Source organism: Melopsittacus undulatus, chromosome 2 (assembly GCF_012275295.1).
Source record: "Melopsittacus undulatus isolate bMelUnd1 chromosome 2, bMelUnd1.mat.Z, whole genome shotgun sequence".
In the NCBI taxonomy this organism is placed as follows: Eukaryota; Metazoa; Chordata; class Aves; order Psittaciformes; family Psittaculidae; genus Melopsittacus; species Melopsittacus undulatus.
The window spans coordinates 1,479,949-1,506,108 of NC_047528.1; the positions used below are offsets into that span (position 1 = coordinate 1,479,949).

The 26,160-nt window shown below is 55.4% G+C and overlaps 2 protein-coding genes across 2 annotated transcripts in view; both read right to left on the reverse strand.

The window, feature by feature from the left end:
• The window catches only part of ARHGEF17 (Rho guanine nucleotide exchange factor 17), a 36,907-nt gene extending 16,586 nt beyond the window's left edge, over window positions 1–20,321 (reverse strand). The window contains exon 1 of the mRNA XM_034074579.1: window positions 17,385–20,321. Within this exon, the coding sequence (XP_033930470.1) occupies window positions 17,385–20,321 (2,937 nt within the window). The remainder of the gene's footprint in view (window positions 1–17,384) is intronic.
• A 3,603-nt stretch (window positions 20,322–23,924) lies between these two features.
• P2RY6 (pyrimidinergic receptor P2Y6) lies at window positions 23,925–25,734 on the reverse strand. The gene has a single exon (XM_005140413.3). The coding sequence runs from the start codon at window positions 25,727–25,729 to the stop codon at window positions 24,719–24,721; it is 1,011 nt and encodes a 336-aa protein (XP_005140470.2). The 5' UTR covers window positions 25,730–25,734; the 3' UTR covers window positions 23,925–24,718.
• Between the last annotated feature and the right edge of the window lie 426 nt (window positions 25,735–26,160).

Sequence of the window (26,160 nt, forward strand, 5' to 3'; positions counted from 1 at the left end):
ATGTGGGCTGCAGCCTTGGACTCATTTAGGTTGGAACCTAGGCCCCATGTTTTCCAGTCCCACTCCCATTGGGATTGAACCCCAGGCCCAGCTGTGTTGCCATCCCCAGACCCATTTCTGTTGCCGTTCTGGACCCATCTGGGTTGCAACCCTGATGCATTTGGGTTGCAGTCCTGGGCTGTTCTGGGTTGGGACCCCAGATCCACTTGGGTTGCAATCCTGGGTCCATCAGTGCTGTTATACAGGGCTCATTTAAGTACCAATCCCAGACCCAGCAACCTGGCTGCAATCCCAACCCACCTGGGCTGCAGTTCTGGACCCATTTGGGCTGTAACCCCAGAGTAATCTGGGTTTCAGTCCCAGACCCACTTGGTTTGGAAGCCTGGGTCTGTCCGCATTGCAATCCCAGGCTCATTTGGGTTCCAATCCCAGACCCATTCCAGTTGCAACCCCAGGCTCATCCGCACTGCAATCCAGACCCATCAGGATTTCAATCCTGGATCCATTTGCATTGCAATCCCAGGCTCATCTGGGCTCCAATCCCAGACCTATCTGGCTGCAATCCTGGACCCATATGGGATGCAGTTCTGGACTGATTTGGGCTGTAACCCCAGAACCATTTGGTTGCAATCCCAAACCCATTCCTGTTGCAAACCCAGACCCATTGAGGTTGCAACCCCAGGTCCATCTGCACTGCAATCCCATACCCACTTGGTTTGCAATCCTGGGGCTGTCTGCATTGCAGTCCATGGCTCATATGGGCTGCAATCCCAGATGCACTTGGTTTGGAATCCTCAGACCATGTGTGTTGCAATCCCTGATCCATTTGGGTTGCAATCCCAAACTGATTCCCATTGCAATCCCCGACCCATCAGGGTTGCAAACCTGGGTCCATCTGCATTGAAATCCCTGACCCATCTAGGTTGCAATCCCCATCCCATTCCAGGTTGCAATCCCTGACCCATCTAGGTTGCAATCCCCATCCCATTCCCATTGCAATCCCTGACCCATCCAGGTTGCAATCCCCATCCCATTCCCATTGCAATCCCTGACCCATCCAGGTTGCAATCCCCATCCCATTCCCATTGCAATCCCTGACCCATCCAGGTTGCAATCCCCGACCCATCTAGGTTGCAATCCCCATCCCATTCCAGGTTGCAATCCCCATCCCATTCCCATTGCAATCCCTGACCCATCCAGGTTGCAATCCCCATCCCATTCCCATTGCAATCCCCATCCCATTCCCATTGCAATCCATCCCTGCCTCATTCAAACCGCAGCCCCTGCGTCGCTGTGACGCCGCTGCAATGGGGACCGGCTGCTCCGCCTGCAGCAACGCCCTCCAGCATTCCCATAGGAATGCCTGTTCCCGAGGCGAGCAGGGGGATCCCTCCATCTGCACAGGGTCCTTCCCACCTCCCAAACACCACCCTTGAGCCGATCCTTTCATTTAACACAGCATCTTCCCGAGGTCGCATAGCCGGTAGATTCTCTGCTGTCTACTATTAAGGTTGAGCTTCCTCCTGATGGACTGAAAAACCTCTCTCAAACCCACCCAACCTCTTTGGATGCTATCGGGGGAGGAAGGATGGATGGAGAAGGGTTAAACCCATCGCTGCCTGCACCGCTTAAATCCCACTGCGCACCGAGGGGCCCAATGGAGATCATCGCGCATCCCATAGGAAAGGGAAAGCCGGAGCGATGCCGGCTATTCCCGATGGCCGCCGATCCCGGACCCCCCTGCAGGCGGCCCGCAGCCCACAGGAAATTCCTGGGAGTGTTTGGCCACTCCAACAGCGCTGCCTATTTTTAGGCCCGTCTAAAATATGAGCCGGTTATTTTTAGCCCAGCGGCTCTTTGTAAACACCTTTAGGTTTCCTTTCGGACCAGCTTTGAGGTGTTGGCAACCTGGGTGTTTCCTTACCCCCCCCAAAACAACCCAAACCCTCCTAGCAAACACATCCTGATCCATTGGGATGGAGACAAAGGGCTCACCCCCATATCCCAAAGGTTTGTGGCAGCATGGTGAGGATGCTCCTGTAAACCCAGTGATGGAGCGGATGCAGCACTGGGGATGTGGGGGTTCAGCAGCATCCCATACATGGTAAAGGGGGCTCAGGAATGGGTTTTCCCCCAGTTTTTCCCATTTGGAATTGGGAATACTGCCCTGCTTGGCCTCCTGAAGAGGGATGGGAGCTCTCCCAGCTTGCTTGTATTATATCTTCATAAGCCTCTGGGTGCAAACCCATCAGCTTTATTTTCCCTGCCTGGGCACAGTGATGCAGGAGGAGCTTGAGCATCCCTTGGGTTTGAAAGTATCTTAAAGGGTTAAAAACAGGACCTGGGAATTGTGTCCTGCTTCCATCCCCTCTGAACAAAGAGGCATCCATAGAGAAATGAAGTCCCCAAACCTTAATCTGTACAGAAACATGGAATCTGGGGGGGGGGAAAGGAGAGCAGGGATGTGCATCCAGGAGGAATCCCAACCATCAAACAGCTTCAGCCTTAGAGCCCAGGCTGAGACCATGCACACATCAGTGCATGCAATGATGCGATGGGAACTGGGTCACTGGATGCTGGGATGCACAGGAGGGTGTCACACGTGCTGTCATCACCCAGTCTGGGATGTTAACATCACATCCCAAGGGAAGGGGGAATCTCCTTATCTGTTGGAGACACAGTTTCACCCCAGATTCCCTTCCTGGACCTGCAGCATCTCTCTGGGGCCATTGGTGTAATGAGTTGTGTCAGGGCTCAGCCATAGGGGATTTTGCCTTTGAGACCACGTTTTGGGGCAAAACTATCCTGCTTTAGGGAAAACCTGGAGCGTTTAGGGCCATTTTGGGAGTGGGATTTGCCACTCGGGGCCTTCCCAGCTCGTCCTTCTTGCAGCTGCTGAAGGAGGAGCTAATCCTGCTTCAAGCAGAACTATTCCCACCCCTCCGAAGTGGGAAGAATAAATGAATCCAAGTTGTTTTCCCCCCAGTCAGCTCCTGATGCTCTACACTATTGGGCTGGGGAGGGAGGATTCTCTAGTGTCTCGTAGCAGGGTTGTGCTAGGAGCAGCCTGAACCTCTGCACCTCGAGTTCCCCATTCCCAGTTTGGATGGAAAGTGGAATTTCTGCACCCTTTCTTTCCCTGGATGCTTCTTCCCAGGATAGATCCCACTAGAGGGAGCTGGGATATAGCTGGGATATAGTGGGAGCCACTGGCCCATGGGGATAGTCCTCTGCCCCATGCAGTGCATAGTGAATGCTCAAGCTTAATGCACCCTTAGCTTAATTCCTATCGAACTCCTGGAGATAAAAGACTTGGAAACAAAACCAGAGCTGCTTCCATCCATCCCAAGGCGACAGACACCAAAGAGCATCATCCCAACACATAAAACTTGCTCGCACAGCTGGAAAAGCCCCTGGCTGGCACCTTGGGTACCAGTCACCTCCATCCCTAGGCAACAGTAAACTCCATTACTGGTACAAGCCACCTATCCCTGGTACTAGTCCTCCTCATCCCTGGTTACCAGTTACCACATCCCTGCTAATGTCACTCTATCCCTGTGAACAAGTCCCCCTATCCCTGGATACCAATCCTCTTATTTCCAGGGAATGTCATCCCATCCCTAGGTACCAATCACCTCCATCACTGGTACCATCCACTTCCTTCCCTAGGCACCAGACACCTCCATTGTGGATACCAGCCACATCCATCCCTCGTCTCAGTCACTGCCATCCTTGGGTACCAGTTAACCCATCCCTGAGTACCAGTAATCAACACTGATAGGAGCCCCCACCATCCCTGTGTACAAGCCACCTCCATCCTTGGGCACCAGTCACAACTATCTCCTGGTTACCAGCTACCTCAATCCCTGGGTATCCCAAGGAACTTCCATCCCTGGTATCAGCCACTGCCATTCCTGACCACCAGTCACCTCCATTGCTGGGCACTAGTCATGACTATCCCTTGGTACCAGCAACCTCCATCCTTGGGCACCATTCATGAATATCTCCTGGTTACCAGCTACTTCAATTCTCAGGTACCAGCCATCTCCATCCCTGGTACCAGCCACTGCCATCCATGGGTACAAGTCGCCCCATCCCTGGGCACCAGCCATGACCATCCTTTGGTACCAGCCATGACCATCCTTTGGCACCAGCCATGACCATCCCTTGGCACCAGCCATGACCATCCTTTGGCACCAGCCATGACCATCGCTTGGCACCAGCCATGACCATCCTTTGGTACCAGCCATGACCATCCCTTGGCACCAGCCATGACCATCCTTTGGTACCAGCCATGACCATCCTTTGGTACCAGCCATGACCATCCCTTGACACCAGCCATGACCATCCCTTGACACCAGCTACCTCCATCCTTGGATACCAGCAGACCCATCCCTTGTATTGGCCATTGCCTTTACTGGGCACCAGTCACAACCATGACCATCCCTTCGGTACAAGCCACCTCCATCCCTGGAACCACCAGTCCCCATGTCCTGCAGAACCACTCTCCACACCCCAGGGGAGCACCAGGACCCGTATCCAAGCCAGGGTGATGCTGTGGAGCATCACATCCGGGGCTGCATCCCTTCCCAGCCCAGCCACTCAGCTCTCCCACGGGTAAGGAAAGCTGGAGCCGCTTTTCCAAAGCGTAATGAAGAGCATAAATCAGCAGCTCTGATTCAGCTCCACTTGGGTTACTAATAATACTCAGTGTTTATTCACAGTCCTGGGGATGGAGATGTTTGCTTTTCCCTCACTCGTGGTTTTTCCCAGGCTCCCAGCTCACAGAGGAGCCTTGATTCGTGCAGGGATGCTCCCATGGAGAAACCCAGCACCAGAGCCGCCTCCAGGACAGGGAGGAAGAGGAGGAGAGAGAGGAGGAGGAGGAGGAGGGTGGCTTCAGCCCCAAACGGATGCACTGAGAATGCAGTTGTTTTCCCTTCTTTGACTTCTCGGCTGCCGTGATTCATCCCAAAGGACACGGCCTGGCTGCAATTCTGCTTTTAAGTGTGAGAAATAAAACAGGAATAACAAATAAAGGAGCTGGAGCAGTTTTGTAGGGTGGGGGGGGAAGGATGCTGGGAATCCCGGTGCCATCCCGGTGACCGGCAGCGCTGGGACCGGTGCCGGTGGGATGGGAAACAGGGAGATGGCAGGAGCCTCATTTCCCACAGCACCCTCTAAATGCATTGTGGGGCTTTTGCCATAGGATCTTCCCTTCAAGTTAGGGTTTGCATCACCAGTGCTGGGGTGTGAGGGGTTCTCTCTCCTCTTCCCCTCCGAATACAAGGCTCAGATTCATGCTGGTGCCTCTCCGAGCATCCTCCCTGTGCTGCTGGCAGCATCCCATAGACCCCCATCCCCATGTCCCATTCTCACCCCATCTGTGATGCTCACCCCACCTTACACACACACATCCCTACCATCCATCCCCTTGCAGAACCCGTGTTGCCGTGGTCCGGGGTGCAGGGGGGGCTTCCTGGCCCCCCGTTTGCATGGAGCCTTTCCCGAGCCCTGGAGCAGCTTTCACCAAATATGGAAGGGTTTTTTTGGCCTCCGGTTTTCGGCACGCAGGCCACGGCCCAAGAGTGCAGCTTTCCAGATGCTGAGGTCAGCCCTGCTCTTCTCTCCCCCTCCTCCTCCTCCTCCTCCTTCTCCTTCTCTGCTGCCTTCCCTAAGTGCTGGGCCCTGCAATGCTACCCCCTGACTCATCAGCATCCCTGGATCCTCACCAGCATCCTCCTAAAGCACCTAAAAAGCAATAGTTACTGGGATTCTGGGGGGAGAGGGAAGGCAGAGAGAAGGGTGAGTGATGATGGCACCCCTCAGCATCTCTGCCACATGGGGGTATGAGATGCCCTGGGTGCCCCTGTGGTGTGGATCCAGGTGAAGGGGGTGCAAGAAAACTTGGGGTACCCAGGAGGGCACTGGTTTGGTACCCAGGGGGTGATGGGCAACAGGAGATGATGGGCACCAGGAGGTGATGGGCATCCAGGAGCCAGTTGCTCCAGGAGCCACTGGGCATCAGAAAGGGATTGGTAGCCACAGGATGATGGGCAGCAGGATTCACTGGGCACCAGGAGCTGATGGGCACCCAAGAGCCAAAGGGCATCAGGAGCTGATGGGTACTTGAAGCCAATGGGAAGCAGGAGCCAATGGGCATTGGGTATCCAGGAGCTGATGGGCACCAGAACAATGGGCACCTGAGGGCCAAAGGGAATCCAGGAACTCATGGGCACTGAGGTGCAAATGGGAGTGAGGATCCATTGGGCACCAGGAGCTGTTGGGCATCAGGAGCTGATGGGCACCCATGCTCCCATGTGGGCCCATAATTCCAGGGGCACCAGAACCTAAGAGATATCCAGGAGCCAAACAGCACCCAAGAGCTGATGGGTGCTCAGAAGCTGGTGGATGCACCCAAGAGCTGATGGGCACCAGGACCTGGCAACACCAAAGAGCTTATGGGCACCCAGGAGCTGCTGGGTACTGAGGAGCCAACAGAAACCAGGAGTCCATGGGTACCCAGAAGCCAATGGACATCCCATAGGTACCCAGGAGCTGACAGGTTCCCAAGATCCAATAGGTACCAGGAATCCATAGGCACTAAGAAGCCAGTGGACATCCCATGGGTACTCAGGAGCTGATGGGTGCCCAGGATCCAATAGGTACCAGGAGTCCACAGGCACCAATGGGCACGAAGCAGCTGATGGGCACCCAGGAGCCAACAGTCACCCAGGAGCTTACGGGCATCCAGAGTTCATGGGCACCCAAGAACTGATGGACATCCAGCACCCACCCAGGAGTCCATGGACACCCATGAACCCACACACAACCAAGAGCTGATGGGCACCGAGGAGCCAACAGGTACCCAGGAGTCCATGGATACCCAGAAGACAATGGGCATCCAGAGTGCACAGGGATGCAGGAACTGATGGATTCCCATGATCCAACAGGTACCAGAAGCTCATGGACACCCACAAATCCACAAGAAACCACACAATGACAAGAACCCATGAGCTGATGAGCACCAGGGATCCAACAGGTATCAGGAGCCCATGGGCATCCAGAAATGTACAGGTAACCAGGAGACGATGGTCAGCCAGGAACTGATGGATGCTTAGGATCCAACAGGCACCAGGAGTCCATGGACACCCATGAATTCACAAGCACCCGGGAACTGATGGGCACCCAGGATCCAATAGGTACCCAGAAGTCCCTGAGCAGCCAGGAGCTAATGGGTACCCAGAAGCTGATGGGCACCCAGGGACACACAGGAGTCCATGAGCATCAATGGGTGCTCAGGAACTAACGGGCACCCAGGAACTGATGGACATCCATGTGCCAACAAGTACCAGGAAACCATGGGCACCCACAAATCCACAGACATCCAGGAGCTGATGGGCACCCAGGAGCCCCACACAGCCTATGCCATGCCCTTGCCCTGGCTCTTCACATGCCCTCCCCAGCCTGTATCCATCACCTTGGCTGCAGCCTGGATGCAACCACTATGAGAAACCCCCTGTTGAGCCCACAACAGCCTCCATCCCCAGCATCACCCACACCCCACAGACATCAAACCCTGCAACACCCCATGTTCAGGGTCCCCTCACCCAGCATGGCTGCAAATAGGGCAGCAGGGGGGGACACTATGGATCTATCCAGGAACACCCATATCCCACATCACATCAGAACAAGGCGAGAGGTGACACCTTCCCTGCCATGTCATTGTCACAGCAGCACCCCAGGGCAAGGGGGAGAAGGGGGAGAAGGAAAGGGGGTTTCAGCACCGACTGACCTGCTCCGGGTTCGGATGACCAAGGGACGAGTCCCCTCTCCGCTTACTGAGGCTCTGAGCCATCTACATCCCATCTCACCGAGGTTTGGGGCAACCAAAGAGCCAGAAGGAGCAAACCCGATGCCCTACTGCTAGAGACGGTGTTTCTGCTGAGGGGTCAGGATGAAGCCCTTCCAACCCAGAAAACAGCAAGAAGAAGGATGCCAAATCAGGGCAGGCCGACGAGTCTGCTGCTACTCCAGCTATAAAAAGCAGGAAACCATATCCCGGGCTTGGAGATGCCAATCTTCCCATGCAAACAACTCCCTTCTTGTTTGTTTTGGAGAGCACCGGAGGGCTCGGGAACAGGCAGTCACAAATAGCAACCCCATTGCAATGCCAGGGAGCTGCTCTGCAGGCCCATGCGAGGATGCTGGTGTCCCCATATCATGATGGTGGCTTCTCCTGAGGGGACCGGGTGGTGGCTGTTCCCCCATTGGGATGGTGGCTTCTCCAGATGGGATGTGGTGGTGGCAGTTCCCATGTTGGAAACGTGTCCTGGTGGATCTTTCAGGGGTGGACACTACCACAGATGTCCTTTTCCCAGCATATCCATGCAGAGGTGTCCTAATGGGGTTTGTTGGTGTCTTGGATGTCACCAGTGGGGTGGAAGATAGTGGTGGCCATTCCCAAGAAGGGACATGGCCAGGGGACATGGGACATCACAGGACATGGGGACACACAAGCCCAGCATGTTCCTGCCCTCAACCCTTCTACCCCTCAAACTAAAGAGATTCAACTCACAATAAGCTATATAAGGCACAGAGGGACACGCAGCCTGGGGACAACCTCATCTGCAACCAGAAGAGGTGGTCACAGAGCAACTGGTCCCAGCGCAGGCATGAACTGGGCAGACTGGGACCAGTCCCCCGGAAGCTGAGCAGCTCCAAGAGGAGTTACTGGAATATCTTTACCCAGATGCTGATTTTCCTTCTCCCTCCCATTGGCCAGGCCACAGTTCCCAAAGACCCAAAGGCAAACACTCTATTTTTAGAGAAGAGTTCATTTACTGGAGCCATTCCCTTTGAAATTCCTCACCCATCCTCTCCATGGAAACCGAGGGAGAAACAGCCCCATGGGGACCAACCATCAGAGCTTTAAACAGAGCCACGTTGAGGGAGAGGGGGTGGAAGAGGCTGAGTTTGCTTCTCCGGACACATCCTGGCCTGGAAACACCATGGTGGGAATGCCAGTGGGTTTGGGTTAGGGGGTTCTGTCCGTGCAAGGTGGGCTTGATGCCTTCAACAGGTGATGGACTGGAAGATGGACCATGTCTGCTCTGGAAAGCATGTGTGTATGGCTAGTGTTTGGGATAGGTGGTGGAGAGAGGTGGAGGGGATGGCTGGATGGGTGGATGGAGATGGATGGAGGTGGGAAGAGATGGATGGAGATGGGAGGAGATGGATGGACATGGATGGAGGTGGGTAGACATGGATGGATGCATGCATGGATGGATGGATGGATGGATAGACAGACGGAGATGGAGTGGAGAAGGATAAAGATGGGTGGATGGAGATGGATGGAGATGGGAGGAGATGGATGGAGATGGATGGACACGGATGGAGGTGGGTAGACATGGATGGATGCATGCATGGATGGATGGACGGATGGATAGACAGACGGAGATGGAGTGGAGAAGGATAAAGATGGGTAGATGGAGATGGATGGAGGTGGGAAGAGATGGATGGAGATGGGAGGAGATGGATGGAGATGGATGGACATGGATGAAGGTGGGTAGAGATGTATGGATGCATGCATGGATGGATGGATGGATGGATAGACAGACGGAGATGGAGTGGAGAAGGATAAGGATGAGTGGATGGAGATGGATGGATGAGTGGTTGGAGATGGGTAGACAGACGTATGTATGAATGGAAATAGGTGGATGGAGATGGATAAATGAATGGAGAATGGATGGATGGAAATGGATGAGTGAAGGCGGGTGGAGACAGGCAGATGGAGGTCAGTAGATGTGGGTGGATGGATGTGAGGAAGGGAGCTTCTTCCATTGCTTTCCAAAGGAAAGACCTGGGAGAAGGAGAAGAAACTCCATACAGAGCAGACCCCAGTGCTGCCCAACTCTATCTTCCCTTCAAGTGACAGCACCTTCTCCATCCTGAATTTAGAAGTCCATGCTGCAGCTCCAATGCTGTGGGAACCATTGGGACCAGTCTGCATCACACAGGTGATGGAGCCCAGCAATGGAGTTGTAGCAAGGGGAGACCTCAGCACTCACCTCTGTGGTCCCTCCCATGTCACATAGGGATGGAAACCTCCCACTTGGGGAACACCCCTGGGAAGGCTTCTGAATCCCATAAACCCCTTGCAATGATGAACTAACACCACAGCAATAAGACCTGGGAAGCTTTGAGCCTCCATCCCAGCTGACCTTCATAGATGGGTACCAATGATAAAAACATAGAATCACAGAATGGTTTGGGTTGGAAAGGACCTTAAGATCATCCAGTTCCAACCCCTGCCATGGGCAGGGACACCTCACACTAAACCATGGCACCCAAGGCTCTGTCCAACCTGGCCTTGAACACTGCCAGGGATGGAGCATTCACAGCTTCCCTGGGCAACCCGTTCCAGTGCCTCAGCACCCTCACAGTAAAGAGCTTATTCCTTGTATCCAATCTAAACTTCCCCTGTTTCAGTCTGAACCCATCACCCCTTGTCCTATCACTGCAGTCCCTAATGAAGAGTCCATCCCCAGCACCTCTATAGCCCTCTATAGCCCCTTTATAGGATGCAGGTGCACATCTCCTCATGCAGGGATGCAGGTGCACAGCGGCACTGCTGATCTCCAGGGATTTCCTTGTCCAGAGATAAGCACAGATAGCAGGACCTTGGATGTCCCTATGTCCCTTTGCACATGCACCCTACATCAGGGTCCTCATTGTGCACCCCTGTACAGGCATTAATGAACCAGGGACACCTCCATACCCCCTCGGTGCACTCCTGCACCAAGGACCTCTCTATGCACCCCTCCTACACATGTACCCCATCACCAGGTACCTTCCTGTGCCCCCTTGCACAAGAACCCTTTGTGCCAAAGACCTTCCCCATGCACTCCAGCACTGCAGACCTCCCCATGCAGGGATGCATGTGCGCGCCAGCACCAGGGATTTCCCCATACAGGGATACACATGGACAGCAGCAACAATGATTTCCCTGTATAGGGATTCAGATGCACACCAGGATTTCCCTGTACAGGGATACACATGGACAGCAGCAACAGCCATTCACATGCACACCAGGATTTCCCTATACAGGGATGCACATGGACAACAGCACCAGGGATTTCCCCATTCAGGGATACACATGGACAGCAGCAACAGTGATTTCCTTGTATAGGGATTCACATGCACACCAGGATTTCCCTGTACAGGGATGCACATGGATACCAGCACCAGGGATTTCCCTGTGCACGCCTGCATGTGCAACCTGCATCAGGGTCCTCCTGCATGTATAGCCCTGCACCAAGAACCTCTCTGCATGTCCACCCCTGGATCAGGGATCTCTTCATACACCCCTTCACGTGCACCCCTTGCACCAGGGACCATCCTATGCACCCTTGCATGGCCAACCCTGCACCCACAACCACTGTGTGCACCCCTGCACCAAGGACCTTCCCATGCACCCCAGCACTGCAGACCTACCTGAGCAGGGATGCACATGGGCACCAGCACCTTGGATCTCCCTGTGCATCCCTGCACCAGGGAGCTCTCCATACACCCTGCATGTGCACCCATGCACCAGGGACCAATCCATGCACCTCTGCATGTGCATCCCTGCACCAGGGACCTCCTTGTTCATCCCTGCACCAGGGACCAATACATATACCCTGCATTTGCACCCACATACCAGGGACCAATTCATGCACCCCTGCATGTGCACCCCTGCACCAGGGTCCTCTCTATACACCTCTGCATGTGCATCCCTGCACCAGGGATCAACTTGTACATCCCTGCATCAGGGATCAACTTGTACATCCGTGTACCAGGGACCAAACCATACACCCTGCATGTGCACTCCTGCATGTGCACCCCTGAACCAGGTACCTCTCTATACACCCCTGCATGGGCACCCCTGCATCAGGGATCAACTTGTATATCCCTGCATCAGGGACCAATCCATGCACCCCTGCATGGGCACCTCTGTACCAGGAACCTCCTTGTGCATCCCTGCACCAGGGACCTCTCCATACACCTCTGCATGGACATCCCTGCACCAGGTACCTCCTTGTACATCCCTGCACCAGGTACCTCCTTGTACATCTCTGCACCAGGGACCGATCCATGCACCCCTGCATGGGCACCCCTGCACCAGGATCCTCTCCATACACCTCTGCATGTGCATCCCTGCACCAGGGATCAACTTGTACATCCCTGCACTGGGGACCTCCTTGTACATCCCTGCACCAGGGATCAACTTGTATATCCCTGCATCAGGGACCGATCCATGCACTCCTGCATGTGCACCCCTGCACCAGGGACTTCTCTATATACTTCTGCATGTGTGTCCCTGCACCAGGGATCAACCTGTATATCATCCCTGCACCAGGGGCCTCCCCATGCACCCCTGCATGTTCATCCCTGCACCAGGTACCTCCTTGTATATCCCTGCACCAGGGACCTCTCCATACTCCTCTGCATGGACACCCCTGCACCAGGGATCAACTTGTACATCCCTGCATCAGGGTCCTCCCCATGCACCCCTGCACCAGGCACAGGGCACAGAGCCATGGGTCTCTCCGCAGGCTGGAAGTGCAGCTCCCAATGAGCCTGTCCCAGCCTCCATCCCTGCAGCCCCAGCACCCTGCCAAGAGCCTGACCTTTGGGCCAGGCGGCTGCAGGCCAAGGCCAGCCCCTGGTACCCAGCTCAGGCCAGCACTAACCCTCTCGCTCCCCATGGATCCCACCCCATGGACACTGTCACAGGTGTGGGTGCTGCCCTGGGGTGTGTGGGATCAAGGGATGTGTATCCCAGCCAGACCATCCCCTATGTTGGAGCTTGTTGGCTAATGAATTACAGGGTTTTAATTAAAGATAGAGCAAGGAACAAGAGACACAGCTATGGGTGACAGCAGCCACGTGCTCTGTGTCACCCAAGGGTGCTCAGAACCCTGGGAGCTGGGAAGGAAAGAGGCAAAATGGGCAGATCTAAGGGTGGTTTGGAAATGGAGAAGGATAGGATTAAATATGGGCAGGGTTAATGGGATCTGGGATAATTCACTCCCCTACCCCTGCTTTTGGCCTCATGATGGTCCCACCATAGGGTCTATGCTGCTGATAGGGTCCTCCCAATGCCCTCCAGCTTCTCCTTGCTCCATCCCACCTCCAACCTTCCTCCAAAGGGCAGTGGGGGCTCAATAACCAGGCAACCCATCAGCGCAGGCACCGGGGGAGGAAGCCAACATTCACCCATCCCCATCCTCCCCCTGCAACAGCTTTAATTATAGATTCCCACTAACACCACTAAATGAGAAAACTCCAAACCCTGGCCCCAAAAACCTGGTTTCTATGGAGATTTATGGAAAGGCAATGGATGGGATAGAGGTCCCAAGATGCCAACCTTTGCCCAAGGGATATATGGCCTGTGTATGGTGGATGAGCCACACTGGAGGGAGGATGCTCAGGGTGGATGAGGGTGTTTTACGCAAGCATCCCTGGGAATGTGACCGCAGTGACTCCCTCTGGGAATCTCCCTATATCCCTAATGACTGTTTTGGGGTGCATTAGGGTGCATTAGGGTGCATCCACCCTGCTTGGGGAGCTGCAGGTGGGACAGCAGTGGTCGGGGCGCCGGGGGCCATGTTCCCATGACCCCTCTGCTCCCGCGAGGTGCTATATTTAAGTCAATACTTTCCTGTTTAATCCAACTGCTGCAAAGTCAACAACCAGAGCATGGCAGGAACATCCCTCATTTTCCATCCCCTGTGGGATTTGCCCATAGGAGAAACACACTTCCAGCTTGGCATGATGCTTATACCTTCACCGAACCCCCATATCCAGCCCCAATCCACCCTTACTCAGTGCTGGGCTCCTATACATACATGTGCAAATAGGTGCTGCCCATCCCAGCAGCTTATGGGATGCTGGAGGTGGAAAAGCTTCTCTATCTTGAGTTTTGGGGGGGTTCTTGCTCTCTTGGAAGCATCCTTCCTTCTTCAGTGCCTGCACTGTGCATGGAGCAGGACGTGATGCTAACGGCTCATAGGGAATTCAAAGCCTCGTACCCGGTGTCAGACACAGGGTGCAGGACCTTTTGTGCACCAGGACAGCTTGGCCGGCTCCAGCCCCATGGAGGATGTCTGGACAGCACCCAGGACAAACAGTGCTGCTGCGGAAGGAGAACAGCACGTTACCTCCCCACTTGGGACGTGCAGGGTGGCTGGACACAGTAAAGAGCTGGTGTTGCAGTGCTCACCTCTACCAAAGCCACCACCAAACTGGATAAGGGGGAGGGTTTGGGGGTGATGCTGAAGGGCATAGAATCATAGGGAACCCCAGAGTGGTTTGGGTTGAAGGGAGCTTAAAGCTCATCCAGTTCCACGGGCAGGGACCCCTTCCACTGGAGCAGCTGCTCCAAGCCCCTGTGTCCAACCTGGCCTTGAGCACTGCCAGGGATGGGGCAGCCACAGCTTCTCTGGGCACCCTGTGCCAGCGCCTCAGCACCCTCCCAGGGAACAGCTTCTGCCTCAGAGCTCAGCTCAGTCTCCCCTCTCTTGGGCAGGTTCAAGCCATTCCCTACAGGTCCTCATCCCAAGCCCCTCCAAAATACCCAACCCCAAGAGAATATCATAAAGGAGCATCCTGGGAGATAGTATTTTGGGAAGCCATTGCCATGCACATGCCAAACCCCATTACTAATCCCTTCACACCTTCATGTGTCAGAGACAGACACCAGGTCACCCCGACCATCACCCTGGCACATGGCCCCAGAATCCCCAAGCAGCGATGCCCATATCCCCAAGCAGATGACGACCTCAGCATGCCAGCCCTCTCCATTGAGTTAGGGAGGGGAAAAGCATAGCTAAATACAACATAAAGCTTATTTCTTCACTGTTGGTCAGGGAGCACATAAATCTCTGCTCCAAGCCAGCCTTCCTGGTGCCAAGTTATATCCGGTCCTCGATGCTCTTGCCTATAATTAAAGCGACTCCCTTGCAGAGCTCAGTTCCTCTTCATTCCCCCTCCCCAGCCAGGGCTGGTGCCATCTGAAATAAAACATCCCAGCTCCACTCCATAATAAATCAAAGGGAGAACTCAAAATCCTGGTTTCAGTTATGTTATGGCTGCAGCACAAAGGCAGGAGAGAGATCTGAAGATACAGCTGCAGCGTTGCCCTTAAAAGGGAAAATTCGCACCCTCATTGCTGAAGCTGATGGGTTCAAGCAAGGTGAGGAGCAGCATCCCTGGTGCCCAGCCTAAGGGGTGGCCTGTGTCCCAGAGGTGATGCTCGGACAAACTGGGGTCCTGGTTGGGCTGGAGTTGGTGCAAATCCACCCAAAATGGTCCTAAAGTGAGCAGGGTTGGGGTGTATTGGGGTGTGGGGTCAGCAGAGCATCCCTAATAGCAGGGCCACCATAGGGCAGCATCCCTGGGGCAGAGAGCTGACAGAATAAGGTCTAGATCTTTATAAACTACCCATATAAACCATCTAATATGCAAACCTACCATGTTAATAACTTAGAGGTGTTTCTCTATAAAGAAGTGCTGCTGGGTGCACTGCTTTGCCTTGAGGACCTGCTGATGTCCCCATGGTGTCACCAGCTGTGGCTATGAGAGGTCCCTTGCTAGCCAGTGCATCAATAGCACTTTTCATTCTGAGACTGGAGAGGACAAGAACCTCCTGGCCCATTGAGCCAAAATGCTGCAAAGTTCACCCAAAATCACTTCCAAGAAGGTTTGATGCAGGAGCCAGGAGCTCCCAGACCTCAGCCACCAATGGCTGTTGTCTGGCAATGGGGGTAAGAGCCAGAGGAGCTGAATGGGGTGCAGAGACCCACAGGAGAACACCTTGAGGGGAATGATGCTGCAGGGATGCAGGAGCCTGGGAGAACATATTGGGACAATGATGCTGTGGGGATGTCAGACCCCAAAAGAACATCCATGGGGAATGATGATGCAAAGGTGCTGGATCCTAGGAGAATATCCTGGGGGGAATGATGTTGCAGGGATGCCAGATCCCAATAGAATAACTTGGGGAGAATAATACTGTAGGGATGCAGGATCCCAAGAGATTATACTGGGACAATGATGCTGTGGGGATGCCAGACCCTAAAAGAACATCCATGGGGAATGATGATGCAAAGGTGCTGGATCCCAGGAGAATGCCTTGGGGAATGATGTTGCAGGGATGCCAGACCCTAAAATAGTATCTTGGGGGAATGATGCTGCAGGAATGCTGGACCCCATGAATGTATCTCAAGGGGAACGGTGCTGTGGGGACAGCAGACCCTAAAAGAACATCTAGGGGGAATAATGCTGCAGAGATGCCAGATCCCAAAGGAATATCTTGGAAGGACAGTGATGTGGGGATGCTAGACCTCAGGAGATCATCTTGGGATGAATAACACTGTGGGGATGCCGGATCCCAAAACAACATCCTGGGGCAATGATGCTGCAGGGACCTGGATTGTGGGAGCAGGCAAAGGCTCCACACAGCTCTGCCCTGGCCAGCAAGGGTTACACACTGGGCTCAGCCCTGAGGACTTCACGCTTGGCTGCTGCTGTTGGAAGGGAACAGTCCTGCCCATCCTCCTCTATCAGCACCAAAGCCTGGAGCTATTAAAAGCCCGGTGGGTGCCGGAGCTGCTGTGCCGCAGGAGGAGGTGGTGCTGCCAAGCGCTTCCCGGCACAGACACCCGGAGATGGGAACCCAAGGCTGGCTTCAAACAACAGCCAAAGGGCCTGGAATGCCAAAAGCCTTCCCATGGGGGACCCTAAAGCACGTGGCTGCTCTTCAGGGTGATCAAACCACCCTGGTATCATCCCTCAAGCAGCATTAATACTTCCATCGCCAGGATAGAACTTTACCCAAGCATAATAACATGCACAAGAGGGTTTTTCCCCCTTTTCCCATGCTGCCAGCATGGCAAAGCTCATGGTCCAGAGGGAAGGTGGTTTTTTGGGGAGGAAAATACGGATTTGCTTTATAAGGGGTGTGAAACCCAAGAAAAAAAGGATCATTTAAGCCTTTCACACCAAGGAAAAGGCAGTTTTTGTTTCAGCATCTTGGGTTGGCCAAGAGCAACCCCATTTAGCAGGACCTTATGAGCAATAAACCCACCTTCCACTTAGATTTGGTGCTGTTTAACCTGAAATGTGCTTCTTCCCTCCCAAAAGATCATCTTTGTAGGTCACTCCTATAAACAAGACCTCATCCCGTTGGGACCACTGGAAAGGGCTGGGAAAGCTCTTGGCAGAGCATCCATAGGTGGGAATTTGTCCCACCGTAAGACACCCCCAAAGCCACCAATGCTTTGAAGGCTCATTCACCCCATGATGAAATGAAGGTGTTCTGAGGATGGATGGGCACTTACCACCTGTGGCTTGCTCCTGGGGCCATGCTCATTGGGTGGCCGTGGGCACCGGGGCAGCCGGGGCTGTGGGGCAGCGGGTGGAGAGCGGGGTCCATCCGCAGGACTGGGGGTCCCATCACCTGAGTTGAGGGACAGCATGTACCGCTTGGTGACATCCTCCAGGGATGGAGGCTGGAGGCTTGGGAAGCCTTTACCGGATGGGCGTCCAGCAGCCGGTGCTGGGCTGTGGTTACCAGAGGGGACCAGTGGCTCGGGGACGGTGATGGGGACGAAGGTAGCGGGCTCACTGGTGTGCCGGATGTGCTTGGTGGCCGGGCGGCTCTTGGTGAGGATGGTGGGTGCTGGTGGTGGTTGGTTCTCCTGGTGAGCAGCTCGGTTGGAGCGCTTCTTGGAGCTGCGCCGGGCGATGCGAGGGGACAACACATCAGCTAACATGGGGTCAAAGCCATAGCCAGGGCTTGGTGCTGCTGGTTGTGCCGAGAGGATGGGCTCGCTGCTGGATGGGGGGATGCTGGGTTCCAGCTCGCTGATGGCCTCACCAGGACCTTCAAAGGCACCGGTTGGAAGCTCACCGCGGCGGCTGGGGTCACTCAATGACTTCTTCTTGATGGTCTTGCCATTGCCCTTGTCATCGATGAGCTTTGCCATGGCACCAGGCTGGCTGACGATGGTTTGGATGAGGCTGCTGTAGTCCCGTGGCCCATCGCTGCCCAGGGACAGGTCGCTGCCTGCGCTGCCTGCACTGCCTGCAATGGTGGCAGGTTGGGGGATGCCCGTCTTGGTGCTCAATGAACCCAAGAGGTTGCTGTCAACAGAGAAGTTCTTTGCCTCCTCTGCCATTGAGCATCTCCGGTGGGGCATGGGGTCACTTAGGGAGCGGTAGGGCTCAGTGCCACCCTCATTGCCACCCTCCATGCCATTGGTACCCACCGAGGGGAACTTACGGCGGCGCCGCAAGCTGCCGGGCGTGCTGGGAGCCTCGGATTTGCCATTGGGAAGGTCTTCAACCGCCATGGTTGGGTGAGGATGAAGTGGCATCTCCGTGCCAGTGGCTGCAGGGCTGGTGTTGGGCAGTGTCCAGGCATCCACCCCTTCATGCAGGTCTTGGAAGGGCATCCCCATGGGTTCTGGCTCTGTGACGATGCCCTCGTCCGTCACGCTTGACTCGTGGCCTGATAGCTCCTCTATGGATTTCCTATGAGTGATGCTCTCCTCCAACTCTGCTTCCTTCAAACACCTTGTGGTCTCTGATCGTCCACCAAGGGTCACCTCCGTTGTCCCTGTCAATGCCACCATCTCAGCACCCTCCACACCTCCACTGTCCTTCTGCTCGGTCGTGAAGCCATAATCCTGCTGGGAACCCATCCTGCTGATCTTCTCAAAGACCTGCCTCGCCTCCTGGATGTACTGGTCCTGGATGACCATGGGCAGAGCATCCTCATCCCCCCGCTGTCCCCCATCCAAAGCCACCCGGTCCTGGCTGTCGGTGGTGGCCAGGAGGAGCTCGGAGGAGCTCTGCTTCATGGTGCTCTGTAGGAAAAGCCTCCGTGTCCCTGTTTTTTCGGTGAAGGATTTGGCACGACGCAAAGTGGCTGTCAGGTCCTTGAGTGTTGGCCGCTCACCCGGTGCCCAGCGGTTGAGGGGCTGAGCGGTGCCACGGCTGCCTGGGGATGTGCTGGTGATGCCGGAGCAGCCATCAGAGCCTGCATCAATGCCAATCCTCACCCCTTTCTTCTTCACCTTCAGCTCCGAGAGGTCTGATTTGAGGAAGCTGAGGAGCGTCAGGGTCTCGGTGGCGATGTCAGGGTTGGACAAAGACTTACGGTGCTTGGCTTGGTCCCCTTCCAGCCCCGGCTGGTGCAGGCTCTCGCTCCCAAAGTCCGGTTTTACCTTGGCTGTGCCCTGCGGCAGCTTGGGACGGACACGGACAGCCGGTTGTCCCCACGCCAGGCCATCACTGGTCCCAAAACTGGGTGATCTATAGATGCCATAACCCGCCTGGAGAGTCCGTCCTTGGTTGGGCCAACAGACCCCAAACTGTTCCTCTTCTTTCAGTGTCTCCGTGCTGGAATAACGACTGCTGCTGCGCGACCCACCAGGGCTGCTGAAGGGCAGGATGTTCACCTTGGACACACGGGCCACCACAGGCACGGGATGGCGAGGGATGACCCTCCCGCAGCCTTCGGCCTCAGCATCGCCACCCTCGGCGGGGCTCTCCCAACCACCGCTCTCCTGCTTCTTCTTCCGTGCGGCGCGGTGCCGATGGGCTCCGGTTTGCCCTTCGCCTTCGCTGCCCAAGGAAGCACGGGGGGAACGGGATGCGGCTGCCTCGAACTCCCCGTTGGAGCGGGGTGATGGGGAGGAGGAGGAGGGTGGTTGCGGTCGAGCCGAGTTATGCCAGGAATGCGGGCCGGGCTCCGGCGGAGCTCCGCGGGGAGAACGGAGCGCCGGGTGCGGGACGCGGCTGCGGGGTGGAGGCGGCGGCGGAGCTCCCCTCCCGGTGCCATTCCCGTTGCCATTCCCTATCCCGCTGCCATTCCCGGTTCCCCCCGTCGCTTGCCGGCAGCTCTCCCCGAAGAGTTTCCGCATCGCCGGGACGCTGGGCCAACGCGGCGGCTCCGCGTTCAACCCGGGGCCCGGCGGCGACGACGGCGGCGGCGGCGGTGGAGCCGGGGACGGCGGCTGAGCCCCGGCATGAACCGGGCCCGTTGGCTCCGGCTCGGTGAAACGAAGCGAGAGCTGCCGCACCGATGGGGCCAGGCTGCCAACACCCCGGCCCGGTTGGTGCTCGGCGACCGACGGCGAAACTTTCCTAGCCGGGAAGAAGAAGAAGGAGGAGGAGGAGGAGGAGGAGGAGGAGGAGGAGGAAGGCGGGGAGGAGGCGGGCAGCAGACACCGACCCGCCGCTACCCCCCGACCGCTGCCCCCCTCCGCCATTGTCTGCCCCCCCCCGGCCCCACCGCCGCCTCCGCCCGCCCCCCGGCCCCTCCGCGGCCCGGCCCCGGCCCCGCCGCAGGCACCGCCCGGCCCCGCTCCTCCTCCGGGCTGCCCGAGGGCTTCATCCCTCCCGCTTTGTTTGCGCTCTCCCCTTCCCTTCTTTCTCTCCCTTTTCTTTCCGCCTCATTTCGGCCTTTTCCTCCTCCCTCCGCTCCTTTATTTGTTGCTTTCCCATAAACTTTCCTCCCCGGGGCGGGGTTTCCTCCCGCGGAGGGGGATGGGGCCGCTTTGGGCTCGGGGTTATTATGGATTTCATGCTTCTCCTGGGTTTTTGGGGGGTAAAACGGCTGCGGAGCTGCCTTCCGGCTCCCAGGCCAGCGGGGATCCCCCCCTGCATCCTTCACACAGCCCCTTATCCTTCACTGCCCCCCTTTATCCTTCACACACCCCCCAAAGCATCCTTCATCCCTCGCTGAACACTTCACACATCCCCTTTCTTTACCCTCCCCTTATCCTTCGTCCCCTTGTATCCTTCATGCCCCCCTCGCACTCTTCACCCTTTACCTCCCTTGATCCCCCCACATCCTTCAGCTCCCACTTATCCTTCACACCCCCTGCAGCCTTCATCCCTCTTATCTTTCAACCCCCCACATCCCTCCCTACTTATCCTTCATCATGCCCTTATCCTTCATCACCCCCACATCCTTCAGCCTCCCCATTCTTACCCCCCTACATCCTTCATACCCCACATATCCTTTACCCCCTCTTCACCCCTCCGCAACCTTCACCCCACATCATTCAACCCCTTTGACCTGTTCATCCTCCCTTATCCTTCATCCCCCCTTACCCATCACTCCCCCTCACCCCTCATACCCCCCAGTATCCTTCACCCCCCCTGCATTGTTCACTTCCCTTATCCTTCACTCCCCTGCACCCTTCAGGTCCCCATCCTTCAATCCCCCCCTGTATCCTTTATACCCCCTCTGCACCCTTTATAACTCTTTTTCAGCCTCCTGCATCGTTCCCTGCCCTGCATCATTCACCCCCCTTCATGCTTTATCCCCCTCTTATCCTTCAACCCCCTGCATCCTTCACCCCCATCCTTCATCCCCCCCCAGCATCCTTCATCCCTGCTCCCACCTCCTTCACCCCTTATCCCTCCATCTCCTCCCAGCTTTTTATGTGTGTTTTTAGGGGAAAACGGGATAAATAAGCAAGAACTCAGGTGCCAACGAGAGCTCCTTCCCTTTGCTGTGGCTTTCTCTGGCCCTTGCTTTGCATCTCCCCTTGGGAAAGGCAGAACACCTTATTCCCTACTCACACAGAGCTCGCACGGTGACGCACTGCCCCACGAACACACTTCCTCGTGGTGTTTAGCATCACTTGTCAGCACTTGCTATTTGCAGCCTGTATCCCCCTTTTCCCCCACAACAGCAGATTTATCCCTGAGGATGTGAGAAATGAAGGTGGTTGGGGCGGTTGGTGGGTGAGCTGGGGCCTTGGTAGCATGGATGGGGCTGGAGTAGGGTCCTGGGTACATAAAGGACATTCTGGCTCTGGCCAAGGGGCACCGAAAACCTGGTGGTGATTCAAATAAGTCCAACTCCCCCATAAATGCATTTTTCAGGGTCTAAAATGTGCTTCAGGAGATGCTGTGAGTTGCACCATCCCAGTATGTATTCCTTTCCCTGCCCTCTCTCCATCCTCTTTCCAAAGGGCTGGGTATCTCCTGGCCATAACAATGATATCCCCATGCTCATTTGGCATTCAGGATGGGGTTTTGGGAAGAGCCATGGATTTCATCCCTGCTCGGGGCTATAGGAGCTGGTCCTCATGCTGCTGCTGTTCAGCATCTCAAAAGCAAAGGGGATGTTTCGAAACACCCACCTCATCTTTAAGGCACCCTGTTGTGCCCATCACCGTGGCTTCTAGGCCTGGTGGTACCAAGGGAGCTGCTGACAGAACCCCAAGGCCAGGCAGGGTATGGTTAGACCAAAACTAAGCTTCCTACCCTTAAAACCATCCAAAACTGGTGATCCCATCATCAGAAACATCACTCATAAGGGTGTCCAGAGGATGCTGGATGTCACCACCCGAGCCCACACTGTCCCTGCAGCCACCACCAGTATCTGGGGAGCTGTTTAGCTTTATTGTGGTCAATATTTGGCCAAACACCTCCTCCCATGGATGCTTCCCAGGCAGGGAATGGTTGGATAGAGCAGGGTTTATGCTCCATCCATCCTGGAGCCGGGTGGGCTCCCATAGACTCAGCCGGATTCATCCAAATCTGGCTATTTTGCGCCCTCTCCTGGGTCCTGGTGGCGTGGCCCAGTGCCTCCCACCCTATACCCGTCCTTTGGGATGGGAAGAGATGGGAACACCAGGATGCCATTATCCACCGCTCCCGCAGGCCCCCAGTTTAACCTTCAATTACAGAACCCCAAAAGAACATCAGAGGAGATTATGGTGTGGATGAGCTCCAGCCAAGGGAAAGGCTTGGGATGGTTTTGCCTTCTCCATCATACTCCGTGCCTCAACCCAAAGTCATTGCCACTGTGCATGGTCCTCACCATTAAGCCTTATGGGGCTTCAACCATAACAGCATCATTCTGGCAAAACCTGGTGGTTTAAGCTAGCACCACTGCAGGATCCCTCTCCATTCCAGCCCACTGTGATTGTGGGATCTCTGAGCATCCTATAGGAGCCAATGAGCACTTTGAGCACCATCCTCATCTTCGCAACAGCAAGAAGCTACACTGGGACCACTACCCATGGATGCTGGTGAGGTCCTTGGGTGGCAAGGTACTGGAGGAAGGCACCATATACTTGAAAGGAGTAAGTCAGGATGGGTGCAAGCAGCTAAGCTGGAGGGATGCTCATCACTAGGGTTTGAAGCAAATTGCTTCAATAAACTTAGACATGATTATAATGCACAGACAACCTGTAAGGAATGGAGCAAAACAGTTATTGCTATATATGTGTGAATAGGAATCCTACAGCATCATGGAATGGTTTGGGTTGGAAGGGACCTCAAAGCTCCTCCAGCTCCAACCCTACTCCATACATACACACATCCACTGTATAAATACAAAGAGTTTAATCAGGATGGAGAACATCTGTGCTGTGCAGCTTGTGCTGGGCTACAAACCCTCCTGTGCAGGGATGTGTTACATGTATGTACTTACAGAGGGTGTACATATGTGACCATTCCATCTGGAAAAGGAGGGGAGGTTTATTCCCTACACCCTGTATATTAAAGGAGACTCACAAAGTGATCAGTGGTACCTCCACTCTGTACCATGTAAGTGAAGCTCTCCTGGCTTGGAGTGAGGACCATCCCTATGGAAGCTGCAGGGAGCAAAGCTCAAGGCCCAGCCCAGCATGGTGATGGTAGAAAGGCCAAACCAACTATGGTACATATGGTGACATGGCAAAGAGCACCAAGGAGCTTGGTGGTATGGGTTTCCTGTCTCTAGTCATTGTGTCCAGGTCTGCTGGCTTTGGTGGACCCTGGTTAGGAGGTGACAGCAGGGAACGGAGGGTGTAGGATGGAACAGGCTGCCCAGGGTTCACACCCCATGGAGATGAGGCCTCAGTGCCATGGGGCAGTGCTGGGAATGGTTGGACTGGATGAGCTTAAAGGTCTCTTCCAACATGGTTGATTCCATGGTTTAGGTGCTGGGCTAAGCAGGGATCTGGACCCAGGTGATGCTGAAGGTGCCCAAGCAGGAGACAACACCACTGGTTTGTGTCTAACCCAGTCCAAGGTTAGAGGTGGGAAAACCAGCACGGGTGTTACCCTTATGTCCCCTTCCCAGCTCCCAGTTTGGCCAGGAATGCTCTCCCAGCGTGGTACCAGTGGGCCCATGTCTCTTACTGGTGTGGCCTCATTCTGGAGACTGGGGAAAAGTGATGTCCCAGTATTATCCCATAGAACATCCACGACACTGATCTTGAGCTGACAAAAACACATCCTCATGTTCTCCAGACATGCATGAGCTGAACTAAACCCTCCCCATGGCCCCATCAGGGTATCTTTAAACCAGACAGGGGAGAAATCACCCCACAGCAGCTTGTCCTGAGCCAGGGACTGTGTCCTCCATGGTCCCACCATGCTCCCCATGGTCCCACCAGTAGTTTGTATTGCATTGGTGGCTTGGCCACTAAGAAGCCACGGTGTTAAGCTGGCTCAAATTGAGCAGAGGACACTGGATCTGTGCCATGATGGGGTTAATACTGTGCTGCTGCAATGGAGATGGAAGTGCTGAAAGCTTGGGAGATACCATCCTCTTGTCCTCCAGGATGTCCCCAGCTGAAGCCATCTCTGTTCTATGGAGCTTAAAGCCAAAAGTGCCCCATGGCTGATCCTGGTGACACCAGGGTGCCCTTGTCCTCACCTAGGAGCCATAGGTAATGCAATGGTCATGACGCCACTTGTTGCTCATCTTATCCAGGAGGTAACGGGTGCTCTCACGGAACTTGCGCTGGGTGAAGTAGAAGAGGATGGGGTCGAGGACACTGTTCATGCTGGCAAAGGGACGCGTGCACTTGTAGGTGATGGCAAACGCCTGCAGAGCCGAGCAGGACAGGCTGGGTGATGAACGGACAATCAGGTAGATGGTCTTGGTGAGGTGGAAGGGGAAGAAGCTGATGGAGAAGACGATGACCACGATGATGATCATCCGCACGGCTTTGTCCTTCCTCTTGTGCACCACCAAGCCGATCAGCTCGTCCTTCTGGCACAGGATCCTGGCCATGCTGCAGTAGCAGGCGAGGATGGCCACGAAGGGCAGCAGGAAGCCGGTCACCGTGAGGGTGATGCCATAGGGGAAGTAGGCAGAGGAGCGATCGGGTGGGCTCAGGTCATAGCAGACAGTGCGGTTCCTCTGGGTACCGGTGGAAGCGAAGACAAAGGTGGGCAGGCACTGGGCGATGACAATGAACCACACTGCAGCACACACCAACCATGTCAGCTTCTTGCCCTTCTTCTTGTGCCACGAGGCCAAGGGGTGGCAGATACCCAGGTACCGCTGGACGCTGATGCAGGTGAGGAAGAGGATGCTGCTGTGGAGGTTGGTGTAGAACTGGAAGCGGATGAACTTGCAGGTGAAGTCCCCAAAAGGCCAATAGTCCTTCTGGGTGTAGTTGTAGATGAGGAGAGGGAGGGAGCACACGTAGAGCAGGTCAGCCACGGCCAGGTTCAGCATATAGATCATACTGCGGCTGAGAGCCTTACGGGACACCCAGATCTGCCCGATGACCACAGCGTTCAAGGGCAACCCCATTGTGAACACCACTGAGTAGACCAAGGGCAGCAGGACCTGCTTGAACTCCTCATGGAAGGTGCATGAGTTCCTCCCAGCGCCCATAAGGGATGTGGAGTTGGCCATGGTGGTGGTGTCCCCCATTAATGGTCCTTCAGCAGTACCTGAGGATGACAAAGGAGATGGTTGGTGAATTGGACATGAGGGGTTACATCCAGCACAGGAGGATGAACCCGGACTGCTGTGTGCAACCTCATAGCCATGTCCTTCTGGGCCATGGAAACCTTTGGTACCCAGACAGGCTGGGGATGGAGGGATGGAGAACAGACCTGAGCAGGACTTGGGGTGCTGGGTGAGGAGCAGCTCCCCATGACCCGGCTGCAGTGAGCGCTGGAGCCCAGAACCCCCCCGTGTGCTGGGGGCACCCCCAGAGCGTGAGCAGCAGCTCAGGGAGGGGATCCTGCCCCTCTGCTGTGCTCTGGGGAGAGCTGAGAGCAGCTCCAGTGCCTAAAGGGGCTGCAGGAAAGCTGGAGAGGGGCTTGGGACAAGGGCCTGGAGGGCCAGGCCAAGGGGAA